This window comes from Ochotona curzoniae, unplaced genomic scaffold (assembly GCF_017591425.1).
Source record: "Ochotona curzoniae isolate NIBS_2020 unplaced genomic scaffold, NIBS_Ocur_1.0 contig_4105, whole genome shotgun sequence".
Lineage (NCBI taxonomy): Eukaryota > Metazoa > Chordata > Mammalia > Lagomorpha > Ochotonidae > Ochotona > Ochotona curzoniae.
The window spans coordinates 7,606,427-7,630,408 of NW_024466129.1; the positions used below are offsets into that span (position 1 = coordinate 7,606,427).

At 43.1% G+C, this 23,982-nt stretch overlaps 1 protein-coding gene across 2 annotated transcripts in view; it reads left to right on the plus strand.

The window, feature by feature from the left end:
• VIPR2 (vasoactive intestinal peptide receptor 2) overlaps positions 1-23,982 on the plus strand; it is a 96,048-nt gene that overhangs the window by 63,589 nt on the left and 8,477 nt on the right. Inside the window, exons 6-7 of one of the 2 annotated variants that reach the window (XM_040984351.1) lie at positions 18,061-18,202; positions 23,223-23,373. In XM_040984351.1, the coding sequence (XP_040840285.1) occupies positions 18,061-18,202; positions 23,223-23,373 (293 nt within the window). The remainder of the gene's footprint in view (positions 1-18,060; positions 18,203-23,222; positions 23,374-23,982) is intronic. The other variant, XM_040984352.1, reaches the window with a different exon arrangement.

Below are 23,982 nucleotides of genomic sequence, written 5' to 3' on the forward strand. Positions count from 1 at the left end.
GAGCCCAAGCACTTTCTGCCGCTTTTCTAGGCACATTAGCAGGGAACTAAGTTGAAAATGGGGCAGTCAGTTGAACCAGTGCTTATATGGAATGCCAGTGTCACAAGCAGAGGCTTAACCTACTGTGTCACAACTCCAGCAGAGTTGTGACCCCCCACAAATCTCATTTCTTTTTGCTAAAATATAATTCAAACTCTGGCCAGTGCAGTTTGGAAATACGTCAGTGATAGAACCAATAGGATATTTCTAGATCTTCAAACAATCCACTGGATGTCTAAATATGGAAGTAAAAGAAATGACTCAGGGGTGGTGAGGAATATAGCCGAGAGTCTCAGCAGGTGTTCCTTAGTTCCGTGCATCCATTTCCAGAGATCTCAGCTATGGTTTGTAACATAGCCGTGAATTTGTACCTAAAACCCAGGGTTATACTTGGAAATGTGTGGGGCAGATCTATCAGAGCCTAATTCTCTCTTTTTAAAAAGGCTCGGCTAATATTAATAGCTGTTTAATGTCCGTGTGTATTCTTCTGTGAAGTTCAAAGCATTTACATAGTGAAAGAGAAAATGCGACAGAAAAGGAAGCTTTTGAGAGGTAAACCAGCAGAGGAGAAGCCACTTGTTCCCTTAGTACGGAGCAATCTGTCTTCTTGACATACATCCATTTGTACAGCATGGTGTGTCCACTTAGCCAACCTGAAGGCATTTTAGAATTAGTGCACATGTGGACATTGATCCTGGAAGAGTCTGAAATGATTTGATGGGCAGTGAACACCATCTTCTATAGAAGACATCATTAGTCACCTAAAGGGGCTTGTCTGCATTGGATGTCATTTTGCTGACAACTAAACATGTAGTGTTTGCTAGAATAGAACAGTATCATGTGCCATTGTCCCCGGAATCACACGTGAGAAGCCCAGTTCTTTGCAGTCGATGAGCGAGGAGCGTTGATTCACAGTAACCCCATGAATAAGAAATTATTAAGTAACTGTGCTCCTATTTTGCACACAGAGAAAGGAAACGGCTTCTTTCTTAAGCCAAATCCAAAAGCACAATGTAAAGCCCTGGTTTTACTTGGCAGGTGTTGCCTGGCAACACCCAGAGAAGGGGTTCTGAGCCCAGCAGTCAGGGCAAGAATCACCAGTGCCCACCATGCTGGGTAATCTGTAGATGCTTACTTAGTTCAGTTTTCTCTTCATCACTAAGTCCTGTGGCCATTCCAGTTTTACCAGAGAGGTTGCAAAATGCCCCAGGGTTGCAGGGCTGACAGTACACAGCACTGCTGAAATCACGGTCTTGGCACAACAGCCACATGTCCTGGTCACTGTCAGGTGTTCCATATCCACAAAGCCCATCTGGAGCCAGGACCAACTGGCAGCTCCCAGTCTTCTTTTCTGGAAGTCATACTTAGCAATTAGATCTATCACCCACTCGTCTCTCCATACCTGGAAGAGACATGTTAAAATGAGCAGCTGGAGGACAGGAGTTAACAACATCCCTGTCCCACTGGGAGTTTCTGGTTTAATACCAAGCTCCAGCTTTTCTCTTTCAGCCTCCGGCTAATGAAGATGCTGAGAGGGAGTGAGAGCTCAAGTAGTTGGTTCCCTGACATCCAAGTAGGAAACCTGGATTGAATCCCTGGCCCTAGCCCAGCCCTAGCCATTGCAGCATCTGGGGAGCGAGTGTGAGTGGAAGCTCTGCCTGTCCATATGCCTCTGTCTTTTTGTGTCTCAAATTTGTTAATTAATGTCATCGTTAAATTATTAATGAAAGTAACATGATGAGCAATGAATATAAAGTAGAAAATTGAGACACCCGGCAAATAGTATTTGCTTGAATATGACCTGCTAACTGGGACGAAATGCACTCATCTCTAGATGTTAACTGTAGTTCCAAACCCCACTCCCCTGCAGACATGGATGAGGGGAGGGGGAAGAGCAAAAAGGGAAACAATAATGAGAAGAGATGAGTGCCGCTAGCCTGAGAGGTAAAAGACCAAACAATACAAGAGACAAAGTTTTGCACTCTGAGGGAGCCACTTACACTCCACCAGGGCACAGCTTTACCAGCGGCTGGCATGGCAGCACACAGTAGCCCCCACAGCCCATTCTAAGGGCTCCCACAACAGCAGGGACATCACAGACCATGCTCACAGCTCTTCACTCTTACTGTGGAAGTGGGGCGGTGCTGTCTATACAAAAACAAATCTTTATAGAGGAAGTACACACACAGGACGGTGGGTAAGCATCCAGTGTCCAGTCAGGTGCGTGAGTGCATGAAAAACTAAGGACATCTTCACAGCAGAGTGACCACTGTGAGTCCATAACCACCACCTTGCCAATGGGTAATCGTTGTTCACATTTCTGGCATCAGTGATTACTTTAGCCTCTTTTTGAAAATACTATCTTGAGATCATAAAAATATACTCATGCCTGGGTTGTCTCTTTCATAATTTTGTGAGAAGATTCATTCATGTAATCGCATGTAATTATCATGTTCTACTTTATAGCTGTAGAGAAGAATGTATTAGAAGTCATCTACTTAATTACTCAAAATCACATAAGTGATTTTCAGTTTGGGACATAAAAAATAATGCTATTGATATTCTTATGAATTGGGGTCAGTATATCTGCTGTAAGTGTGCTTATATAAGAGATCTTAAAATTTTCATGCAAAATCTACATGTTGTGGGCGTTGGTATTGGGCCGGAAAGTTGTCATAGATATGATGTTGATGTCTCATATTCAAATGCCAGGGTTCAGCAATCAGCTCTGGCTCCTGACTCGGCTTTCTGCACATACAGATCCCAAGTGGTTGGCTTCCTGCCATCCATGCGAGAGACCTGGATTGCGTTTCCAGTTCTCAGCTTAGGTCCCGTTCCAACAATGGCCACTGTGGGCATTTGGGGACTAGGCAAGCAGAAGGAAATGTACTCGCTGTCTCTCTCTGTCTTAATATTTATTTTTTTAAAAAAGAAAAGTATAAAATAAATGTTATGGAAAAACTATACATAGATCTTTACTTTTATGCATGTCATGAAAAATGTGTATTACTTAAACACTAAGCATGGATTTCAAACAATTTTTGTACTTACCTTTTAATCCATTTTCTGATGAACATTTTAAAGAGCAGGTTTAAATCTGTGTTTATGTTTCTGTGTAGTGTTAATGTGCTGTGTGTAGAGTTAGTCTTTCTAAAGACTGTTGAGTAACTTCCAAAGTGATTGCAGCAGGTCACATACCCACCAACAGTGGTCATGGCTTCTGTTTACTCTGTACCCTTGCCACCAGTTGGTATCATCATCAATCAAACGTCATAGGTTAGTAGACTGGATTAGAAAACAAGACCCATCTATTTGTTGCCTACAGAATACATAACTAACCAACAAAGATCAGTGGAAATTATATCTCATGAATTTTGATTTTTTTTTTTCTGTTTCATCTCTTCAAAACACTTTCCATTAAATTCTTCACTGACTCATAGATCATACAGTAGCATCATTTTATTCAAGAAGCTTTTTGATTTTCTTTTTCATTTCTTCAGTGACACATTAGTCATTCAGTAGCATGTTATTTAACTTCATGGCGTTGTAAATTTCTATTTGTCTTCCTGTTGCTGATTTTGTATTGTGGCTTTTAATTTAATGGGATGTATAGTAGTAACTGTATGAAGGAGACTATCATATCCAGATGTGAGGGTACAATGCAGTATGCATCTCTACTTCCAGACAAAGATGGACTCCCAATGAAACTGTTTACTATATCTTGACAGTAGGATGCTGGACTCTGCCGTTATCCATGCCCACAATGTGGACATATGACTGTGTATGAAAAACTATTCTATAGTTATAATACAGGGGAACTTTGTGGGAGTGGGGAGGGAACTGGGGTGTAGAGGGAAATCCCAGGACCTATGAAAATGTATCATAAAATGATAATAAAAAAAACCTTCAGCCATCCTAGTGGGTCTGTAATAATAGAAAATCATATTTCTAATTTGAATTTCCCTGGCTATAATGAGTTCATATGTTTTAGAAAAACTTTTTTTAAAAAATAGCATTTCAAGGGTTTGCTCATTTAAAATTTGATTCCCTCCCTCTCCTCTCCCTCCAATCTCCCCTTTCCTGATTTTTATTCATTTTTAAGAATCATATAGTGTAGGCTTTGGTTAGATATGAGTATTGCAGCATTTGTCCCCAGCTCTATGGCTCAATTTCATACTCTGCCTCCATGAGTCTTACAATAAATAAAAATGTGTTGTTGTGAGATTTGTGTATCATTTGCTTCTTTATGGTAATGCCTCTTGAGTCCTCTTGATAGTGGAATCCTGGTGTTAGAGCCAGATTGGATTCTTAACCACACTATTGAGGGATGCAAGATGAAGGAGCAAGGCAATGAAAAGGCTGAAAGGACTGTCAGCCCTGAGAGTGGTTCCTAAGGCAGGACATTGGGACTCAGTCTTTTTTTTTTTTAAGATTTATTTGATTTTTATTGGAAAGTCAGATATACAGAGAGGAGGAGAGAAAGAGAGGAAGGTCTTACGTCCGATGGTTCACGCCCCAAGTGACCGCAACGGCCGGAGCTGAGCCAATCCAAAGCCAGGAGTCAGGAGCTCTTCCAGGTCTCCCATGCGAGTGCAGCGTCCCAAGGCTTTGGGCCATCCTCGACTGCTTTCCCAGGTCACAGGCAGGGAGCTGGATGGGAAGTGGGGCTGCCGGGATTAGAGCCGGTGCCCATATGGAATCCCTGCTGATGCAAGGCGAGACTTTAACCACTAGGCTATCAAGCCGGGCTGGGGACTTAATCTTTATCTTGCTAAATGGGGAACTACTTTTGATTGACTGGCTATGGTGTCAGTCCTGAAAGTCAGGCTAGTTCGTCGTTGCCAGCCAGTTTGGATTGTTTTGTTTCAACAAGGGGTCTCTGGCATTGAGCCAGGTGCTTTCCTCCGCTAGGGACTTTTTGCATGTGGCTTGCAAACAGCATCCTTTAACTTTCTGTAAATGAAGCTCTTGTGAATAACCAGTAATTTTTCTGAAAACCACCTCACACACGAGGCCTCATGCTCTCCCGTCCTGTCTGCCTACCTGTAACCCTTTCTGTCTCATCTCTTACTGTGAAGAAATCAGTGTCATATTCCTCCATGCTACCTTCCAAAAGTTTTGTTATTTGAACTTTCTGTGTTGTTATGTATGGTTCATCAACAGCCGATTTTGTATGTGGGTGAGTAGGGGTTTCCTTGTATCCAACTTATCCAGGACAATTGGTCTGCAAACCTTTCCTTTACCTCTATTTCGCAGCATCATTTTTCTCAAAAAGCAGGTGGTTGTGTGGGTGTGAGCCTAGGCCCTTGGCTCTGTTCCATGCGTCTTTTGTCTGTCACTAGCTTATTTTTTGTTATAATTGCCCCATCTTTAATGAGTATTTTCATCCACTCTTTTCTTTTTTAATATTGAAGAACTTTGCCATTTGCATTCCCATGCACCTATTTCTATTCAGCTAGTTAGATGCATTAAACAAATGTATTCGTTTGGTTTTGAACCAGCAGATCATCTTGGATATATGGGACATTGTTTCCATTTTGAATCATTCAACTTGTAATGACACTACATCCTCCCTCGGGACTTAATTTTCTTTAATCTCTCAGCTTGTTGGTGTTCTGATAAAAGGCTTATACATATATGGTCGTCACTCATAGATACCTGTTTATGCTATTATAAATAACTTATTAAATTTTAACTGTTTCTGGAAGAAGAAATTATTTCTTTATATTAACTTAGTAATCTTTCTGAATACTTATAAGAATTCTTTAATTATTCTGTAAATTCATTGGGATATGTACAGTTCGTGTTGATTGTGAAGCACAGTATGAAATAGAAGTGGGAATTTCAGGCAGCCCCTTCTTATTTCTCATCTCAGGGAAACACATCCCATTCTTCACCAGGAGCATAACGTTTGTTGTAGCTACTTTGAAAATGAACACCTTGGAGAAAGGAAGTTCCTTCCCAGTTTTCTGAGTGCTTGGGCTCATAAATGACTGTTTAATTTTATGTTTACAAAGTGAACATAGCCTTACTTGGCTGTGACGGATTCTTTTTAACATATAGCTGGATTCATTTTGCTAGAATCTATTGAGGATTTTTGCATTTGTGTTCATCAAATTGTTTGACCTATAGTGCTCCTCCCCTTTGAGTTCCAGGTGGATTTGATGCCTTTTTTTTTTTTTGCTGCTATATAAAATGATTCAATCTTCCTTAAATATTTGAAAGAAATCATCACAGAAATCATCTTGGCAGAGTTCACCAAGCAGGTTTTTATTCGGGCTTCAAGTATATGAACAGACATAGGACTATGGAGATTTTCTGTCCTTACATTACTTACTTTTCAAGGAGTCTGTCCATTTCACTGATGTTTTCAATCTTTTTGATATACATAAGACCTGTATTGTCTCTACTTTCTCATTTCTGGTGCTCCTGTGTTTTCTTTTTTTCTTGTTAGATGCTGAATAAAGTGTTATCAATTTCATCATTGTTTCCCATAAACCAATGTTTAATTGTCTGAAATTTTGAAGATTCGCTTTATAATCCACAGGTAATATATTTTGGCAAGCACTCAGCGGTGTAAATTCTGCAGTTTTCATTTTTCATCCTGTGTGTGTCATGTCTACCAAGCTTGTCAATCATGTTATTTCAAATTCTCTAATCTTGACTAATTGTTTTAACTGCTATTATGTCAGTGCAATAGGATTGAACTCCAACTGTAAGGTAGGCTTGTCTGTCTCCTCTTTTATTTCTTGCAATGTTTTGCTGTATATGTGCTTTTGGAAGCACACCTCTGTAAACTGACCATATTTAATAATGCACCTTGTCCTAGAAATTTTACCTGATATTAATATTAGTATTAATTCCTTTCATCTCATATTTTTTATGGTATCATTTCAACTTTCTGGTGTCTTCTGTTTAAACGAGATGTGTTCTAAGCCTCACTGAATTTGGATTTGCTTTTGTCTTTTGCCTCAAAATCTCTACTTCCCAATGCAGCATTTTTATGCTGCTATTTATTCTAATGGCTGACAACTTTGAACTTTAATTTACCTTCTGCTTCTTTGCCTTGTATTTGTCTCAACTGCTCTTTGTTGTTTTTGCATTCATTTCTTGTTTCTTGAATCGATCAAGTAATTTAAATTGCTCCAGTGTTCTCTTTTTGGAGTGTTAATTATACATTCTATTATTCTTTGTCTCACCACCTCAGCTGAAGCTAGGCATCCTTTCTCATAGAAGTTAACCTCCAATTACTGCTGTGAATACTCCCCAGTCAATTCCAAATCTTTGCGACATTTTAATTTTATTTGCCCTCTTCCTGCCTTTTGTACTTGCGTGAGGTATTCTAATTCCGTTCGTGATCTGAATCCCAGAAGGCGTCAGTGTGAGTTGCAGAAGCCGGTGTGTATGGTTTAGCCCCATAGTCATCTCTCCTGGTGTTCATTCCTTCCCACAGTGCCCGTTTCTGCCTGGAATGGCTCTTCTCCTACGGAAGCTCCCCTTAAGTGTTTCTTTCAGCACAGCCCTTCTAGCAGTCAAGTCTTACGGTTTTTGACAACTTCTGAGGATGTTTTTGAAAGCGCTGAAAGCCCTGATGGCACTTGCTGTCTTTTGTTGCATTAAAGCCATCATGCTGAATTGCCTCGGAAAGTCAGCTTCCGGGGTCTTATTGGTGCCGCCGGAAGTAATGGATCATTTTCTCTGGGTGCTTGAAAATCTTTTATTTAATATGATTTTAGATTTCAGCAATTACACTCCAATGGGATTAAACTTGTGTGTGTTTTTTTTAAACCCTCCTTCTTGGAGTTCATGAAATATCTTTAACCTGCAATTGATACTTATCAGTTTCAAAAAAAATCTGGCTAGCTTCTCTTTAAATACGCTTCTGCTCCACCCTTCCCTCCCTCTGAAACTCCATTCTTAATTATGCTCAGTATTCTCATGATTCACTATGTACCCTCGTCTGTTTTTCCGTTACTTTCTACTTAAATCTAGACAGAGTCTACTGATCCACTTCGTAATGCTCTCATTGACTGTGTCTAATCTAATGCTTGCCCCATTTGTTAGGTGTGTGTGACTGATTGATTGATTGATTTGAAAAGCAGAATAGCAGAGACACAGGGAGAGCAGACAGAGCATACCCACAACTGCCAGGGCTGGGCCAGGCCAAAGTCAGTAGCTCCAACTCCATCCTGCTTTCCCCAAGGGTAGCAGGGACCCAAGAACTCATCTACTTGTTTCAGAAAGGGTTTAAAAAGTGTTATTTTATTTGCTTCAAAGGGAGAGTGAGTGGCAGGGATTTTCCCTCTGTTGGTTCACTCTCTGGATGTCCACAGCATCAGGGGCCGAGCCAAGACAGAGCTGGGAGCCAGGAACTCCTCCCAGGTCTCCCACACAGGTGCAGGGGCCCAGATGCACAAGCCGTCTTCTGCTGCTTTCCCAGGATCAGAAGCCAAGCAACGGGGACCCAAACATGTGTTAGATACTGGGTGCCAGCTTTGTGGGTGGCAGCTTAACCCACAGCTCCACAACACTGACCTCGTATTTCAGGGTTTTTCAAGGTTTAGCGTCTCTATTTATTTTCTTAATTCCAATCTCTAGGAAGATTCTCCATCACTTCAACTGTTTTCTTGATTATGAGAGTAATTTTTATAGTCTATGTCTTATCTTGTGTTGTCTGTGTTTCTTTTCAACTTAGTCTCTGATTTAGTCCTGTCTCTTGTATATCTGATCATTTTATTGAATTTTCAAACGCTTTCATTGTAGAAGTCTTAGATGCACTCACTAGAAAGGACTGAATATTTTTTATGGCATAATGGGCAGTCTGAGCCAATCAGGGATTAAGTTGATTAGAGGCTACATATCATGCTCAGTAACAGTGGTTTATTTCTGGTTTGTCTTTAATCTTGGGCCTCAGCTCTTTATTAGTCTCAGGCTTGGAACCCTTCCATCAAGGCAGATTCCAATTTTTATCATCCAGTACCGTGAAGTTGCTAAAACTTCTTCTGAACATTCTGCCTTCTGCTTAGTTCCTCAATCTCTCAACCAACACACAGATGCATCAGAAAGCAAAAAACCAGAATTTTGGATGCTCTTCTCCACAATTTCATTTCTCCAGAATCAGAGCTGCTTATACCAAAGGTGCTGCCTTCTGTCCTTGCATGCTGTGCAGAGAGAGTGTCTCTGTGCTCTGCTCAGCCCCTTGCAGGCCCTGAGGAGATTGCAGAGGCTGGAGAGTGTAGAGCCCCTGACAGTATCTTTCCTGGTCCCACAGGTCTCAACTGGCCCAGTGGCTCTGTGAGCCCTGAGACAACTTTTCAAAATCAAGCTGACCCTTTAGTGAGAAGGTAGTCAGATAAGCTGCTTGGTCAGTCTCTCTTGTATGTCCTGTTCTGGGTGTATTTTTAATGTGCTTTAAATGCTTTTTAAAGATTTATCTTCCTCCTTTGAAAGGCAGAGTTTAACAGAGAGGAGGAGATGAGGAGAGAGAGAGACAGAGAGACAGAGAGACAGAGAGACAGAGTTCTTCCATCTTCTGTTCCATTCCCTAGCAACTGCTGGGGTTGGGCCAGACTGAAGCCAGGAACCAAGAGCTTCACTTTTGTCTCCACGTGGGTGCCGGGGCTCACGCTCACGCTCTCAGATCATCCTCAGCTATTTTCTCAGGAACTTTAGCAGGGAGCTGAACCAGAAACAGAGCAGTGAGGATTTGAACTGGCACCCATATGGGTGCTGGTATTACAGGCAGCATCTTAATTACGCCACATCTTAATGCCCCAACTATTGAAACATTAATCGAACTTACAGAGTGAGTGATTCTGAAAGTGCATTTGTGTGAAAAATTGTGTTTCTTGATGGCTCCAAACAGTTACAAGTTATGTATTTTAGGAATGTTGAAAATCATATTTATGGGATCAATGTATACCCTCGGAATATCGAAGGAATACTATTTGTGCAAGAATTTATTTAAAAAAAAAAACAAAGGCTGAATTACACAAGCTTTGTCAAACTCATGGTAAGAAGACCAACAAATAAGTAATAAAAAATCTGTTTCCTATCATGGAAATAAACTTGGCAGGTGGTGATAAATTGGATACAAAAAAATTACTAGTCATGTTCTGTGCCCCCAAAGTCACATCAAGGATCCAATTAAGTCTTCTTCAAAACAGAATTTAAGTATTTGATTATAAGAGTTACAAACATAATGTCCCTAGCATTTCTTAGAAAAGCAAGCATCACATAAATTTCAGCTCAAAGAAAAGTTCACGTTGGCATCTTGATGAGATTCTTGAAGGAAGAACAGCATTCCAAGAGACTTTTATAGGCAGTACATGCTAGGCAGAAAAACAAAGTAAAAGTTAAATATACAAAGCCTGTTTACTATACAAGTAGATGCAAGAAGGGTAAATTTGGAGAGAAAAAAAAAAAAACACATTAAAACTCAAGAAAAAATGGAAGATGAAGAACAGGGAGCCCTAGCATCCATGAAAAGGCAAATTTGAGATGTTTTATGAATGAGAAAGACCCTCAATGCTTTGGGCAAATGTACCTCCAAAGGTTTGTGGAGCTAGCACTGGGCAGGATGTCATTAAAATCCCACCAGGGAGTGGACGGTGCCTGTGAAGGAACTGGATAGGTGCCAGAGGAGAGAGACTGACCAGACAGGCAGCTCTGATGGGGACCAGTCAGCGGAGTCCAACACAACATGTCCTAGAGCACTGGTATTGAAAATGTTCCAGCAGTCACATTTGGAAAATAAGAAGAAACCAGTGCAGTTTATTTTAGTGGTACATTCTATTTAAATCAACAGATCCAAAATATTGTCAAATCAGTATACAGTCATATAAAAAAATTAATGAGCTATTTTATAGCTTTGTGGTCACAATAAATCTTCAGAATCCATTTTTTTTTTTAAAGAAAGATGATTTGTGTGTTTGAAAAGCAGAGCGAGAGAGAGAGACGGTTTTATCCTCCATCTGCTGGTTCATTCCTGAAACTGCCACAACAGCTGGGGCTGACCCAGAACAGTGCCAGGAACCATGAGTTCCATCTGGATCTCCTACATGGGAGCAGGGTCCCAAGCACATGGGCAGTCCATCTTCTGTTGCTTTTCCAGGCACATCAGCAGGAAGCTGGATTGGAAGTAGAGCAGTTGGGACTTAGATATGGGCAGCCAGGGTTGTTATCAATAATGCCCCCGACTGTGCCACTGCACCAGCTCCTGAATCTCAATGTGGCACTACATTGATTGGAAATACTTGATCTGCATTTAGATTTTACGAAAATTACAACTGAAGCCAGGCCTTGTGACATCACAAGTTGGGCCACCATTTGTGCCCCCAGCATGCTGCTTTAAGTCTTACTTGTTCCACTTCCAATGCAGTTCCCTGCTAATGCAACTTGGGAAAACAGAGGAAGACAACCAAAGTGCTTGGGCCGTGTGCTCTCCTGCGGGAGACCCAGTGGAGACCTCTGCTCCTGGCTTTGGCCTGATCCAGTCCTGGTTATTGCTGTCCTTTGAGAAATTAACCAGAGGGCGGAAGATTTTCTCTCTCTCTTGCTCTCTCTGTAATTCTGCTTCTCAAAATAAATTCTGCGTCTCAAAATAAAAAGTGAATTACAGTTGAAAAAGCTATTCAAACATCTGTACATGCCTCAGCTGTCCAGCCATACTTTAAAGGTTCCCTGCAATGGAACTAGACACCAAAAGTTGACTTTTTCTTTAGTATTCACATCCACGTTGAGGAAACCAATATATCTTTTCTAGAATGATCAACTTGGAAGTACAGTGCATTTATTTTCTAATGATGTCTGTCCAAGTAAAGTGCATTTACTAGCTATTATGTCAACAGTGCTATCTGTGTCAAACTCAAAGTCATAATGCCTAAATTGTTGAGTATTCTAAATATAGCAATATGAAAAAAAGATTTCTCTGAGCGTTCACAGTATTTTTGGTCAATTTATAGGATTCCATTTGTTGCAATGAGACTATAAATATCAATTCATGTTAGAATGATCATTAGTGATGATTTACATTTTGGACAGTTTTCAGCCAACATATTTGTTCTACTCCTCACTACCTCATAAATGAGCTTTCCTCTGCTCGCGGTTTCAAATTGAATGAGATTGCAGTGAGAAAACATAAATTATTCTTGCATTGTTTCATTGAATATTTGGAAAGCACTCCAATTGTTTCAAGACTCGCAGTGAGTGAATCTTATAAAATTCTTCCATGGCTCAACCGACAAGCGTTGGCAGGGAGAGCACAGGATCATTAAGCGCGTTGTCTGCTGTTTGTGTATCCTTTCAGCGTTTGCACATATGTCCCGAAGGATTGTAACAACCACATTCTTGACGATTTTTATAGTACATGCTCCAGAAAATTGAACACAAATATTTTCAATGGCACCACACAACGGAGGAAGTAATATTGGAGACAGTCCCCTGTTTTAAATGCTACACGAATTTCAGTAAATTCAGATCTCTGACCTACTGTGCTGTCTCAGTGTCTGTCATATTGGCAACTTTACTTTTCATATGCAGCTAAAAACCACATTCCATAGGTGATCACAGACACAAATTGTTGGATCTTCAATTGACATTTATTTATAAAATTTGGAAATTCTCAAAAAGAAGTGTGTTCATTGTCCAGCAAGTTTCTCTTACCCATGCCAAAGCACCTGAAACTAAAGAAAAGTATTTGCTACTTTTCAAGCTTAAAATCGATTCGATGAAAAGTTAGATTAATTAAGGGATGCATATGACATAAAATAGATCATTTGTCCTTCTTAAAGTGCACATTTCATCCAGTGTGTTGTCCCAGTGATAGGCAGTTGTTCCCATTCTCTAGTGCCAGACCTTTCACCCCAAACAGAAACCCCATGTGGAGACCAGCCAGCCCTCGTGACTCCCAGTCCCCAGAACCCACTGGTGTGCTCTGGACTCTTGGCTCTAGCTGTTATATGTAAGTAACATCATATGACATGTAGCCTTTTGTGGTTGGCTTCCCTTACTTAGCATGATGTCTTCAAGCACTCATCCATGTTGCAACCTGCAACGGTTGTTTCACCTCTTCATAACACATGCCGCATTTTGTTCATTCATTCATATGTTCAGTGTTTATGTTGTTCCCACCTTTTCCCACTGAGGATAGAGCTGCTGTGAACAAGGTTTGTGTGAATACCTGTTTCCAGCTCTGGGAGCGAGTGCCTGGAAGTGCACACCTGTTGTGTCCAGGGGCTGTGCTGTTTCATCTTTCCCCAAACAGCCTAACTGGGTTCCGGTTGTTCTGTATCCTCTTCAACATGTGTCATTTTCTGTTTTCTCTTAAAATTATAACAATAATTATATTTTATATAATATTTATAAAATTATAATAATATTTATAATATTTTTACAATTGCCCTCCTAGTGAATGTGATGTGTTATCTCATAGTTTTGTATGCTTGTTGATTTGTTTATCTCCTCATTGCAGTCTGTCGTCAAAATGCCTGCCCATGTTCTAATTAGATTGGCTGAATTTTAAGGTTTGTTTATATAGCCTGGATATTAACCCTCACCAGATGCAGTTGCTCCTTGATTTAAGAGAGGGTTACCATTAAACCTAGCAAAATATCCCAGGTTCTAAATGCACTGAATGCACTTGGCCTGCTGGACTGTCATCGGTCAGAGTTTAGCAACACTGGACACTCTGGGGTTGATTGTCTCCCCTCCTGTCTGACTGGCAGAGCTGATGTTCACGACTGCTGCCCAGCATCGTGAGAGAGTAACACACTGTGTATATTTAGCCAGAAAAAAATAAAATTCCAAAATTTTGAGGTTTAGTTTCAGTTGCAGCTGTGTGCTTGTGCATGTACCATCAAAAGTGGAAAAGTCCTAGGTCTCACTGGTTAGTTGAAAGTGGAGCAACTACTCTCAACTATGCAACATGGACATATGTTCTCCCGGTCTGTGGTTGTCTTTGACCTGTTTGGATAATGCCTTTTATACGTAAAGCTGTTTCACTGTTACAAAGTCCATTTCATCTCTTTTTGTCTTGTTGCTCGTGCTTTTGGAATCACATTTGAGAAATCGTTGCCAAATCCAAGGACGTGAATATTTGTCCCTACGATTTTTCCTAAGTCTTACAGTTTTAATGTTTGTATTTAGGTCCTTGACAGATTGTGAGCTAATTTTTATATATGTTTTGGTGTAGGAGTCCAGCTTTATGCTTTTGCATGTGGCTTTCTAATTGTCTAGCTTTTGAGTCCCCTTTCGAGTCCTTGGAACTCTCATCAAAAGTCAGTTGGCTGTGAATGTGTGGATCACGTCTGGACTCTGGTTTACATCTTGAGTTTATTGGCAGTGCCACGGGAATAGATTAAAGGGATCTGTGGTAGGGTATGAAATCAAGAAAATGAGTCCATCAGCTTCGCTCCTTTAAAGATTGTTTTGGCTGATTTAGATACTTTGTCATTTCATGGGACTTTTAGGTCAGCTTTCTGGGACTCCCGACAGTTGCTCAGATTCTGTTCGTTCTCCTCCGTTTTTGCTTTACTTTCTGCTTCTCAAACTGAATCATTTCACTTGGCCCATCCACAGGTCCGCCGGCTCCTTTGGCTGCTCCTGTCTGCTTTGATCTTCTCTAGTGAATTCTGCAACACAACTGTTACGTATTTCAGCTCTGACATGTCTACTGGGCAATTTCTTGTGACTTCTGCACCTTTATTGATATGCTGCCTTTGTTGAGACTTCGTTCTCATGATTTTTTTCATTTATTTTTCCATGCTTTTCTTGTAGCATATTTAAGATAGTTGATTTAAAGTCTTTTCCTCATAAACCCACTTCACATGATTCCTGCGCACATCCCTGTTTCTTTTCCTGATTTATAATTCTTGATGCAACTGCGTATTCTGTGACTATGTTGTGAGAACTCTGGAAGTCAATTTATCTTCTGTCTAGAAGCTGTTATTCTTTGCTGTGGTTTATACTTTTTTATGGAGTGGCATCAAAATATTTTTGAAAAAAAACATTGGTCTTCATTGGTCCTGAAGCTTTCATGCTGTTGGGTTAGCAATCAAGTAGGTGTATGGCAGATTTTTTTTTCAAACATCTGGGAGCTATGAGGGCTGGGGCGAGAACAATAGAGAAGAGTCTCTTGCCGGTTGGGTTTTCATTGGGAACGCTCCTCCAGCCTGAGCCAGGCTGCTCCCATCTCTGCCTCCACCTTCACTGCTGCTCTTACTGAGTATGAAGCCCAACAAGGGGTGGGAGCTCAGCGGCATTCGAAGATCTCTTCTGACTATGGATCCTGCCCTAAGAATGCGCAATCATTTCTCGCTACCCCAGCACAAAGGCACTTCTTAAAGTGTGTGGAAAATGGAATTAAAAGATAATTCTGTTTTGGTGCAAAACATTTTTGAAATCCATGCATAGTTTCTTTCATAATAATGGATTTTCTTTTCTTAAGATTTATTTACATGTGGCACAATCGCTCAATTGGGTAATCTTATACCTTGCAGTGTCGGCATCCCACATAAGTGCTGGTTTGTATCTCGGCTGCTCTGCTTCCCATCCAGATCCTTGCTTATGGCCTGGGAAAGCAATAAGGAATAACTCAAAGACTTGAGTCCCCTACACCTGCATGGGAGACCTGGAAGAAGCTGCTGGCTCCTGGCTTTGGATTGGCTCAGCTCTCGTCATTGCAGCCATTTAAGGAGTGAAGCAGCAGATGGAGGCTCTTTCTGTCTTTCCTTCTCTAATTAAGTCCGCCTTCCTAATAAAAAGAAGTAATTCAAAAAAGATTCATTTACTTAATTCGAAAGAGTTACAGAGAGGGAGAAACTGAGAGAAAGAGAGAGGGAGAGAGAAGGAGGGAGCTGCCATCTTCCCATCTGCCAGTTCTTTATTCAGAAAATAGCTACAGCAGTTAAAGTCAGAAACAAGGATCCTCACTGGAATCTCCCATGAAGATGTCAGAGGTGCTGACACAAGAGCCTTCTGCTTCTTTCCCAGGTTAGTTGTGGAGAATTGTATCAAAAGTCTGGCAGCCAGGACACAAACTGCTTGCACCAAAGTAAACTCATCTTTAATTCCACTTTGCCACAGATTTTTTGACATACCCTCTATATTCGGAAGCTTTTCAAAGCCCTGCTTCCTTCCCCAAGATTCTCATTTCCAAGGTTTTTCTTGCAGGTGTTCAGAGGGTCTGTTGTTTTCCTCAACTGCCAGTTTCTGCCTGAGGCAGCAGCTTCTCAGGGTGGGTTCTGCTGGCTTGGAGGAGCAGCTCTACCCTCCGAGAGAGTGCTGAGTTCAGCGAAGCCATAGCACGCACTTGACATTGTCCTTCAAATTGACTTGGTGGACCGGGCACCCATACCAGGCCTGGGGCCTGCCATCATAAAGATGACTGCCATCCCGGGGCGGGGCAGAGTGTGAATGGCTGAAATATATTCTACCTTGTCTCAGAGGCGAAGTCTTCACTGGGTGACTTGTCCAGAGTGACTGGGTTAAATTGTTAAGTTATTAGTATTTCTTGAGGGAGGTGATCCTTGATGGACCCTGTCCTACTATTTTGTGGACCTTCTTTGAAAGAATTTTAATGCTGATTTCAGGTGATACATTTCATCAATTTCTGACTATAGATAAGAAACTTCTTATCAAATTGAATACATATTTGCTGAAGTCATTTCTTTGACTCATTTACTTATTCTCAAAACATTTTCCCTCACAACAAGTAGCTTTTTCATTGTTCTCTGCCACAGCAAATGGCAGGTACCATTTATGTGAAATTCACAACGTACCGTCTCTTCCGGCCGTTGGACTAGTTAGTTGCTCATCTTCATTGGATTCCATACCCATAGTATTTCTTCATTTTAAATTCTAAAATTTGCCTGTACTTTAAACTAGAAAAATGATGATAATTAAACTAGGAAAGTAATTTCCACTTAATGACTGGTTATGGCTTATGCAAGTATTACTAAACCTCTACGCTGACACCAGGAAATATATGAATATTTGACTATATGATGGATACAGGAATGCAATGTTCCACTCATAAATAGCGGGGAAAAAATTAATCTACTGTTATCAACTATGCCAGTTTTGGTGTGCACATTCCAGAATACACACACCGCATCATGCACGTTGCAACAGTTAAAGTGAATAGTGTTATCAAAACAAGAAAGTTAGGTTTAATGGAAAAAGTTTACCCTGCTTCCATTTTTCAATCTTCAATGAATTAAAATTAATTAAATTAAAATTGAAATAAATTAAGTTGAAATTTCAATGCATTCCCCCAAGAGAAACTGCATTTCGGTCTCATTTGTGATGTGTAGCTAGCTCATGGACAGCGCAGGTCAGGGGTGGTGAAAGGGTCAGGGGCAGACATAAACCTGTGTACCAAAGACAGGGGACAGAGTTGGGGTGAGAGGAAAGCTGCCTTGTGTTTGATTTATGAGGAGCGTGTGCTTTCTGAGCATCAGAGATGGTGGAATGGCGCTGCTGTGTTCCATGAGACGGAGAGACAGATGCAGCCCGGGATGGGACACTCCCGGAGGTATGGACTGGGAGGAAATCAGCTTCTACAGAAGGCAGCCTTTCCACCTGATCAAGGACGTTTGCATCAACTGGAAGCAAAGCCTTTGTCCCTCAGGGAATGATGGAGGCTGTTGGCCCCTGGGTCTCAGACAGGAGGGAGCCAGGGACGGGGCAGGCAAGGAGGGACATTGCTTGATGTCTGCATCTAAGGACATGAGCCAAGTGGTGGGCATGGGAAAGGGCCAGCGGGAAGAGCAGCTCCAGCCCAGGAGCAGCCTGGCCTCAACACCTGCCACACAGGCTTGGGAATGAGTCCTGCAGTCCTGTTGCCACAATTTTAACCACATTAGCTAGCCTGAAGCAAGGGAAAGGACTTATGCTCAAAACTCTGCATCATAATGCAAACCTAGAAAGGACCTGTTAGAACATGATTAACTTCCAGAAAAAGAAAGAGACCTGAAGATGAAGTGTCTGTCTTTCTCCCCACTCCCTTCCTCTCTTCCACAGGAAGCTGCACTGCACCAGGAACTATATCCACCTGAACCTGTTCCTCTCCTTCATCCTGAGAGCCATTTCAGTGTTGGTCAAGGATGACATCCTCTACTCCAGCTCAGGCACGCTGCACTGTCCCGACCAGCCTTCATCCTGGGTAAGGCAGTGCTCGCTGGCAGGGTCCTCATCTCAGCAGCCATTCATGGGCCACATCAGGGTACAGAAAGGGCCTGAGAGCGGTGGAGTCAAAGTAGGCCCAGGTGGTCAGTCAAAACAAAGGAGGCAGAGAGAGAAGCAATCAGGGTACAGGTCACTACTGGAAAGTTAAAGGGCCCTGAGCCCAGCACCTTGAGCCCAGCAGAACTACAATACCCAGAGGGCAGCAACAGCAGCACCCAGCTGGGGAATTCTGACCCTGTGGAGCCTTCCCAGCTCCGTGTTCTAGCTGTGTCACCCAGTATCTGAGCCATGCGTGTCTCCATCCAGATGGATGAGGAACCCTGGTCTGCACCATGAATAAATTTCATGCAGTACCCAGTTGGGATTCCAGTTGTGTGTGTGTGTGTGAATGTCCTTGGTCCAACTATGATGCAGGATGATTGAATATTTAAGCGTTAGTTTCATACAGCAGAGTCTGTTTCACGCTTGCCACACTTCCTTAGCCACTCACAGATACAGTGGTTATTTAGGGCCCAATCAAGGCAGCTGTACACAGCAGCTCTGACCTGAGCATCTGCTGCATGCAAGCCACTCTCCCAAGTCTTTCTTACATTCCAGCCACGGGTATCTGCAGTCTAACTACTGAGGGGATCAGGAGCTGGACTAGACTTTCACATTCTAAGCAGATGGATTTATCACTGGCCCAGTTGCTTAGAGTGGACAGATTTGAATTAACTGAACACCAAAATAGGAAAGCCCTTGGTAAGCTAGAGGCCATCATGGTCTTTCTGTACACAGAGGTACTTCCCAGGATGAGCTGGATTAGGATGCGCGTGGATTGCATTAGGTATAAGATCCTGTACCTGGCAAGGCCACCCTTACCCCTGCTATACTGAGCATACACCAACACGGAGAGCAGGGAGAACATAGACCCCCCCCCCCTGCAGTGGTTTCAGCTCTGCTCTGCAGTTCTCGGTTTGGAGCTTGGTTTACGGAAATACAGATCCAGTGTTCGCCTGGAGCAGTGACTTCTGCTACTTAGACCTGAAGGACCTAGACATCTTAGAGGGGCCCCACTTCTGGAGGGGCCGAGGAAGAGCGGCATGAACCTCTGATGCGGGGTGGGGTCTGAGGAGTGCCCAATGGCCCTGCCATTACCCAGCCCCTGGGTGCAGGTCTCTGACCTCCTTCACACACTTGTTGAGTTTCTTCTGAGTATCAGGCTATTTGCGTGAGCTCCACAGGTCACTGCTGAATTTCAGTCAGAACAGGAACTACCCCATTCTGCAGATGAGGACACTAGAGTGAGGGAAGCCCTCCTGCTTCCCAGGAGTCTCCAAATCCAAACCCAGAAGCCACCATGCCCAATGCAGCCGTCAGGTGCTGCCAACTGGAGCTTGGGAGGCAGGAAGCGGGCATGGGCTCCTGATTTCCTGGGGCTAAATTCTGGGAGAGCAAAGGAGTGAGTACAGCTGTGCCCTGAACCGGATTGCCCCTGGTTCCTGTACCAGCAAGTAGAGAGCAGAAGACGGTGGGGCAGGGAGAGAGTCACGAGGAAAAAGGGGACAGAAGACAGGAGGAGGTTAGGAAGGAGGGCTCTCCCCTTTTATTACCTGTAAAGAATGCTCGAATTTAGAGTAAATTAGCCAAAAGTGTATCCTTTCCTTTCAGTTGCATTTTCGAGATTTTTTTTCCCAGCTGGGTTTTGCCAAATCAGCATCATTCTCCCAAGCAGAACACTGGGGATGGCTGGCTGTTCCCATAAGTGGATGGATCACTTTGGAAAAGCCCAGACTGTGAACAGGTCTCCATGGCCAAGAAGTGCTGGAAGGCTCCTTGGACCTGGCTTCCTTGGGGCCTCTGAGCTGCCTAGTGTGAAATAGAGCAAGCAGAAAAGTTATTCTCCCTGCTGGCTAGAGAAGATTCCACATGGACTCTTCAAACCCATCCTCAGCCTCTCTACATCTGATTCCTGCTTGCTGGTCATGGAATGAACGGGCACAGTGGCCCTGAGCCATGTTGTATGCCCCAGAGCTGCACCTAGTCAAAGTGGAACCCTTATCTAACACGGCTTATTGCCTAGATGGCCTGGGGAGATGCTGAGAGCCACAAGATTGAGGCTGTGGGCTGAACTGAGTGTCTTCCCAGACAGCATCATAGAGGGGTCAAGATGGCAGAGGGACCGAAAGTATGGGCATTGAGTAGAGCACAGTGAAGCAGGCACCTTCCACAGGAACACATGAACCTGCAAACACACACATGCAGGCACACGTACACACAATCCTAGGGGTGTACATGTATGCACAATGAGGCATAACACACACTCATGAACACACAAAAACATGACAAAATCCATGTATGTACATCCATGTGCATGTATGCATACACAAGCATGAACACACTCACAAGCTCCCAAATATGGCCACAGTTATAGTCAGGGATATGCCGTTGATGGGCACCTGGCCCTGGTGAGCCTCATGAGCTGAGCAGCATGTCTGGGAATCGGTCTGGGCAATAGGCTCTGGAGGCACCTCGCCACCCATGGAACCCCTCACACCCACCATGACACTCATGATCCCTTGGGATGTGTCTTGAAGGAAGCTGCTGTGGAAGGTGAAGCTGACAGATTTGGTTGTCCACCACCACCAAACATCCTGCCCTTACAGGATTTGCTTATCAGTGAATGAGCAGATCAAAAGAGAGACTATTTCGTTACATCTTAGCAAGACAGTGGCATTATACCAAGTCCACTTTTTCGGCAACTTCCCCACTCAGCAGGTCAACATAGAAATCCTTTGCGTCTGACCTGCCCATTTGAGGGTGCACAGTGCTGGTTTTAGGGGGTAAGCACAAGCCCTGTAACTTCTTGCCCTGTCATGCACATTTTTAGCTTTACCTGCTTCACTGCCTCCATAGATGCCACGGCACGTGTGACTGCCGTCAGATGGAAAGTGTGGGTGAAGTGCGCAGGTATGGGTGCCCATCTCATCAATTCATGGTGCTAAGTGGAAAGCCATGAACCAGGCAGCTTCCACAACGGCACTTACTTCTCACAGTGCAAGAGATTCCAAGCCCAGCAGATGTGACAGCATCTGGGGCGGAGTGGACTCCCAGGAGTTTCTTTCCTGAGAGCTTTATCCTCATGATGCTGTCCCATTGAGGGTGGGGTTTCATCACACACATTTGGGGCCACCATGAGCTCCTTACACTCCCAGAGGCTGACTTAAAAGGGCTGCCGGCAGATTCCCACCAGGGTTTCCATCCCATAAAGATGTATGTATATAGAAAAGAATATCATCTCAGATGCAGGTGGATGCTTCAAAAAGTTCATGGAAAGTAAAATTAAAAGTTGGGTTTGTTGCCCAAAGATTAAGATGCATGCGTACTGAGTATATTCATCTACATGTACAAATATCTATCCATAGGTGTAAATGGAAAGCATATCTTCCCTTCTATACACCTGCATCTATAAATGTATTCATCAATCTCATATCTGTGTCTTCCAATGGAACATATCTGGGTATGCGTATGTACACATCAGTATGTGTCCTTCCATATTGATATGCTGACACATATCTACATATATAAAAGAACGGGTATTGGAATGCTCACCTTTTCCAGCACACATTATATACACCTAGTGATTAAGTGCAGACCTTTTTCTGTTTACTTGTGAAAATGAAATGCCTGGTCTGTTTTGTGCCATACCAGGATTGCACGATGAAAATAATCTATTTGTAAATCATCTATAGTCTTTCCCAGTGAAAATATTTTCCAATTTCATTGGCCAGGTTTCCCTTGTGTATCCCTTTTACTTTTTCATTTATAATTAAATTTCCCGAAAGTCAGCTACCCCTTTACATCTGGGAAACTTACAAGATTGTCCATAATTTTTTAAAGATTTACTTATTTTTATTGAAAAGGCAAATCTACGAAAGGGCAGGCAGAGAGAAAGATCTTTTGTCTCCTGGTTCACTCACCAAATGCCCACAATAGCTGGAACTCAGCCAATCTGAAGCCAGGAGCTTCTTCCGAGTCTCCCATCTGTATGTCTTGGGCCATCCTCTATTGCTTTTCCAGGCCACAAGCAGAGAGCTAGATGGAAAGTAGAGCAGCCAGGATATAAACCGGCACCCAGCATGTGCAGGGCAAGGATTTTAGCCACTAACTACTGCACCAGGCCCAGTTACCCATAATTTTAAAGAAAAGTTTAGGACTCTAGGTTTGGTCCATTCATTTTTCTTCCTCTGACCTTCTTCAGCTGCAGTTGGCTGCTTTACTTCCCTCGTTGCCTGTTTTCATCCTCTGTTCAGGGAGAGAGAGGCCAGTGAGCTACAGGTGCACTAGGCAGAGCCCAAGATGTCCTGAGCTCAGAGTCCTGGCACAGATGAACCTCAGCCTGGCCAGTGCCTCCCCCCAACACATGACACATTACCCAATTCCCTGTTGACCTGTGAGAACACTCCTTCTCCTCCTCTTCCTTCTTTTCTTCCTTTTCACCAAGGCCATGTTCTAGGGTGGGAGAGGGCCTTGAGTAGACAGTAAAGAACAGAGAAGGAAATTCAGCAGAGGAGGTGACACTAAAGGGCAGAAAGGTGGAGCCTTGGGGAGAGAACAGGTTCCAGGATGTATGGGATGCTGATGCTCTGGAGCGCACCCAGACCCCACAGTGAGGCACGCAGGCTTCTTGGGGAGGGTTGTCTGCAGCTGCCTCCTTCCCTTATGGTTACCTTCAAGGGATTCCAGAGGCTGCGTGCACTGGCCCCTGGCGTCAAGTAAACAAGAGGCACTGCTCTCACCTAACATACATTCCTGGCCAATGTCCCTGCCACTGGATTACCCACTACCCACCCTGGTTTGTCCATCATTCTTCAGGCAAAGACACGAGTACAATGGTGTGTTTTCCACCACACATCTTGATGTTGGGATCCAATCACCGAGCAGTGTGTTTGTGTGTGTGTGTATTGCTGGTCGGCTGCAAGCTGAGCCTATCACCAAACACTGTTTGTGTATTGCAGGTTGGCTGCAAACTGAGCCTGGTCTTCTTCCAGTACTGCATCATGGCCAACTTCTACTGGCTCCTCGTGGAGGGACTCTACCTGCACACCCTCCTGGTGGCCATATTCTCCCCCAACAGGTGCTTCCTGGCCTATCTGATGATCGGATGGGGTAAGGACCCCGTCCGTGCACTACGCCTCTAGGTTTACAGACTCCCGCCTTACAGAGTCTCTCCTGCCCACAGCCACTGTGCAAACCCTCCAGTGCCATGCTTCCTGTCCCAGGGGCCATTAGTACAGACTTAGACTGCCCAGAAAAAAAAAAAAAACCTTGTTGCTAATGCAGGAAGCCTTCAGTGTCATGTGAGAGACCTGCATGCTGATGGGAGGCCATATCAAAAAGCACATTAGAGCTTCTGGTCATTAATATCCATAGGTGGATATAACATAATAGTAACATTCATCTGTGGTATTAATATATGATATGTATATCCATATACTGTGTTAACCTGTTAGTATTTCTGGTGGGCATGAGCCTGGTTTGCAATGCTCTAGTCACCCATTCCTGTTCTTTTCGCCTCCAATTCAAACTGAGCCACCAACAAACAGGCTACAGTTTATCCTCTTCCAAGTCCAGCTGACATCCATTGTAAGAAAATCAGAAGCGAGAAAGGGCCAAAGAGGAGCAGGGCAGATGCTCTCTCATTAGCAGGAGCCTTGTGGTGTCCAGACTGGGCAGGCTTACCAGGTGGGAGACCTATGTAGGAAGAGGAAAAAGGCA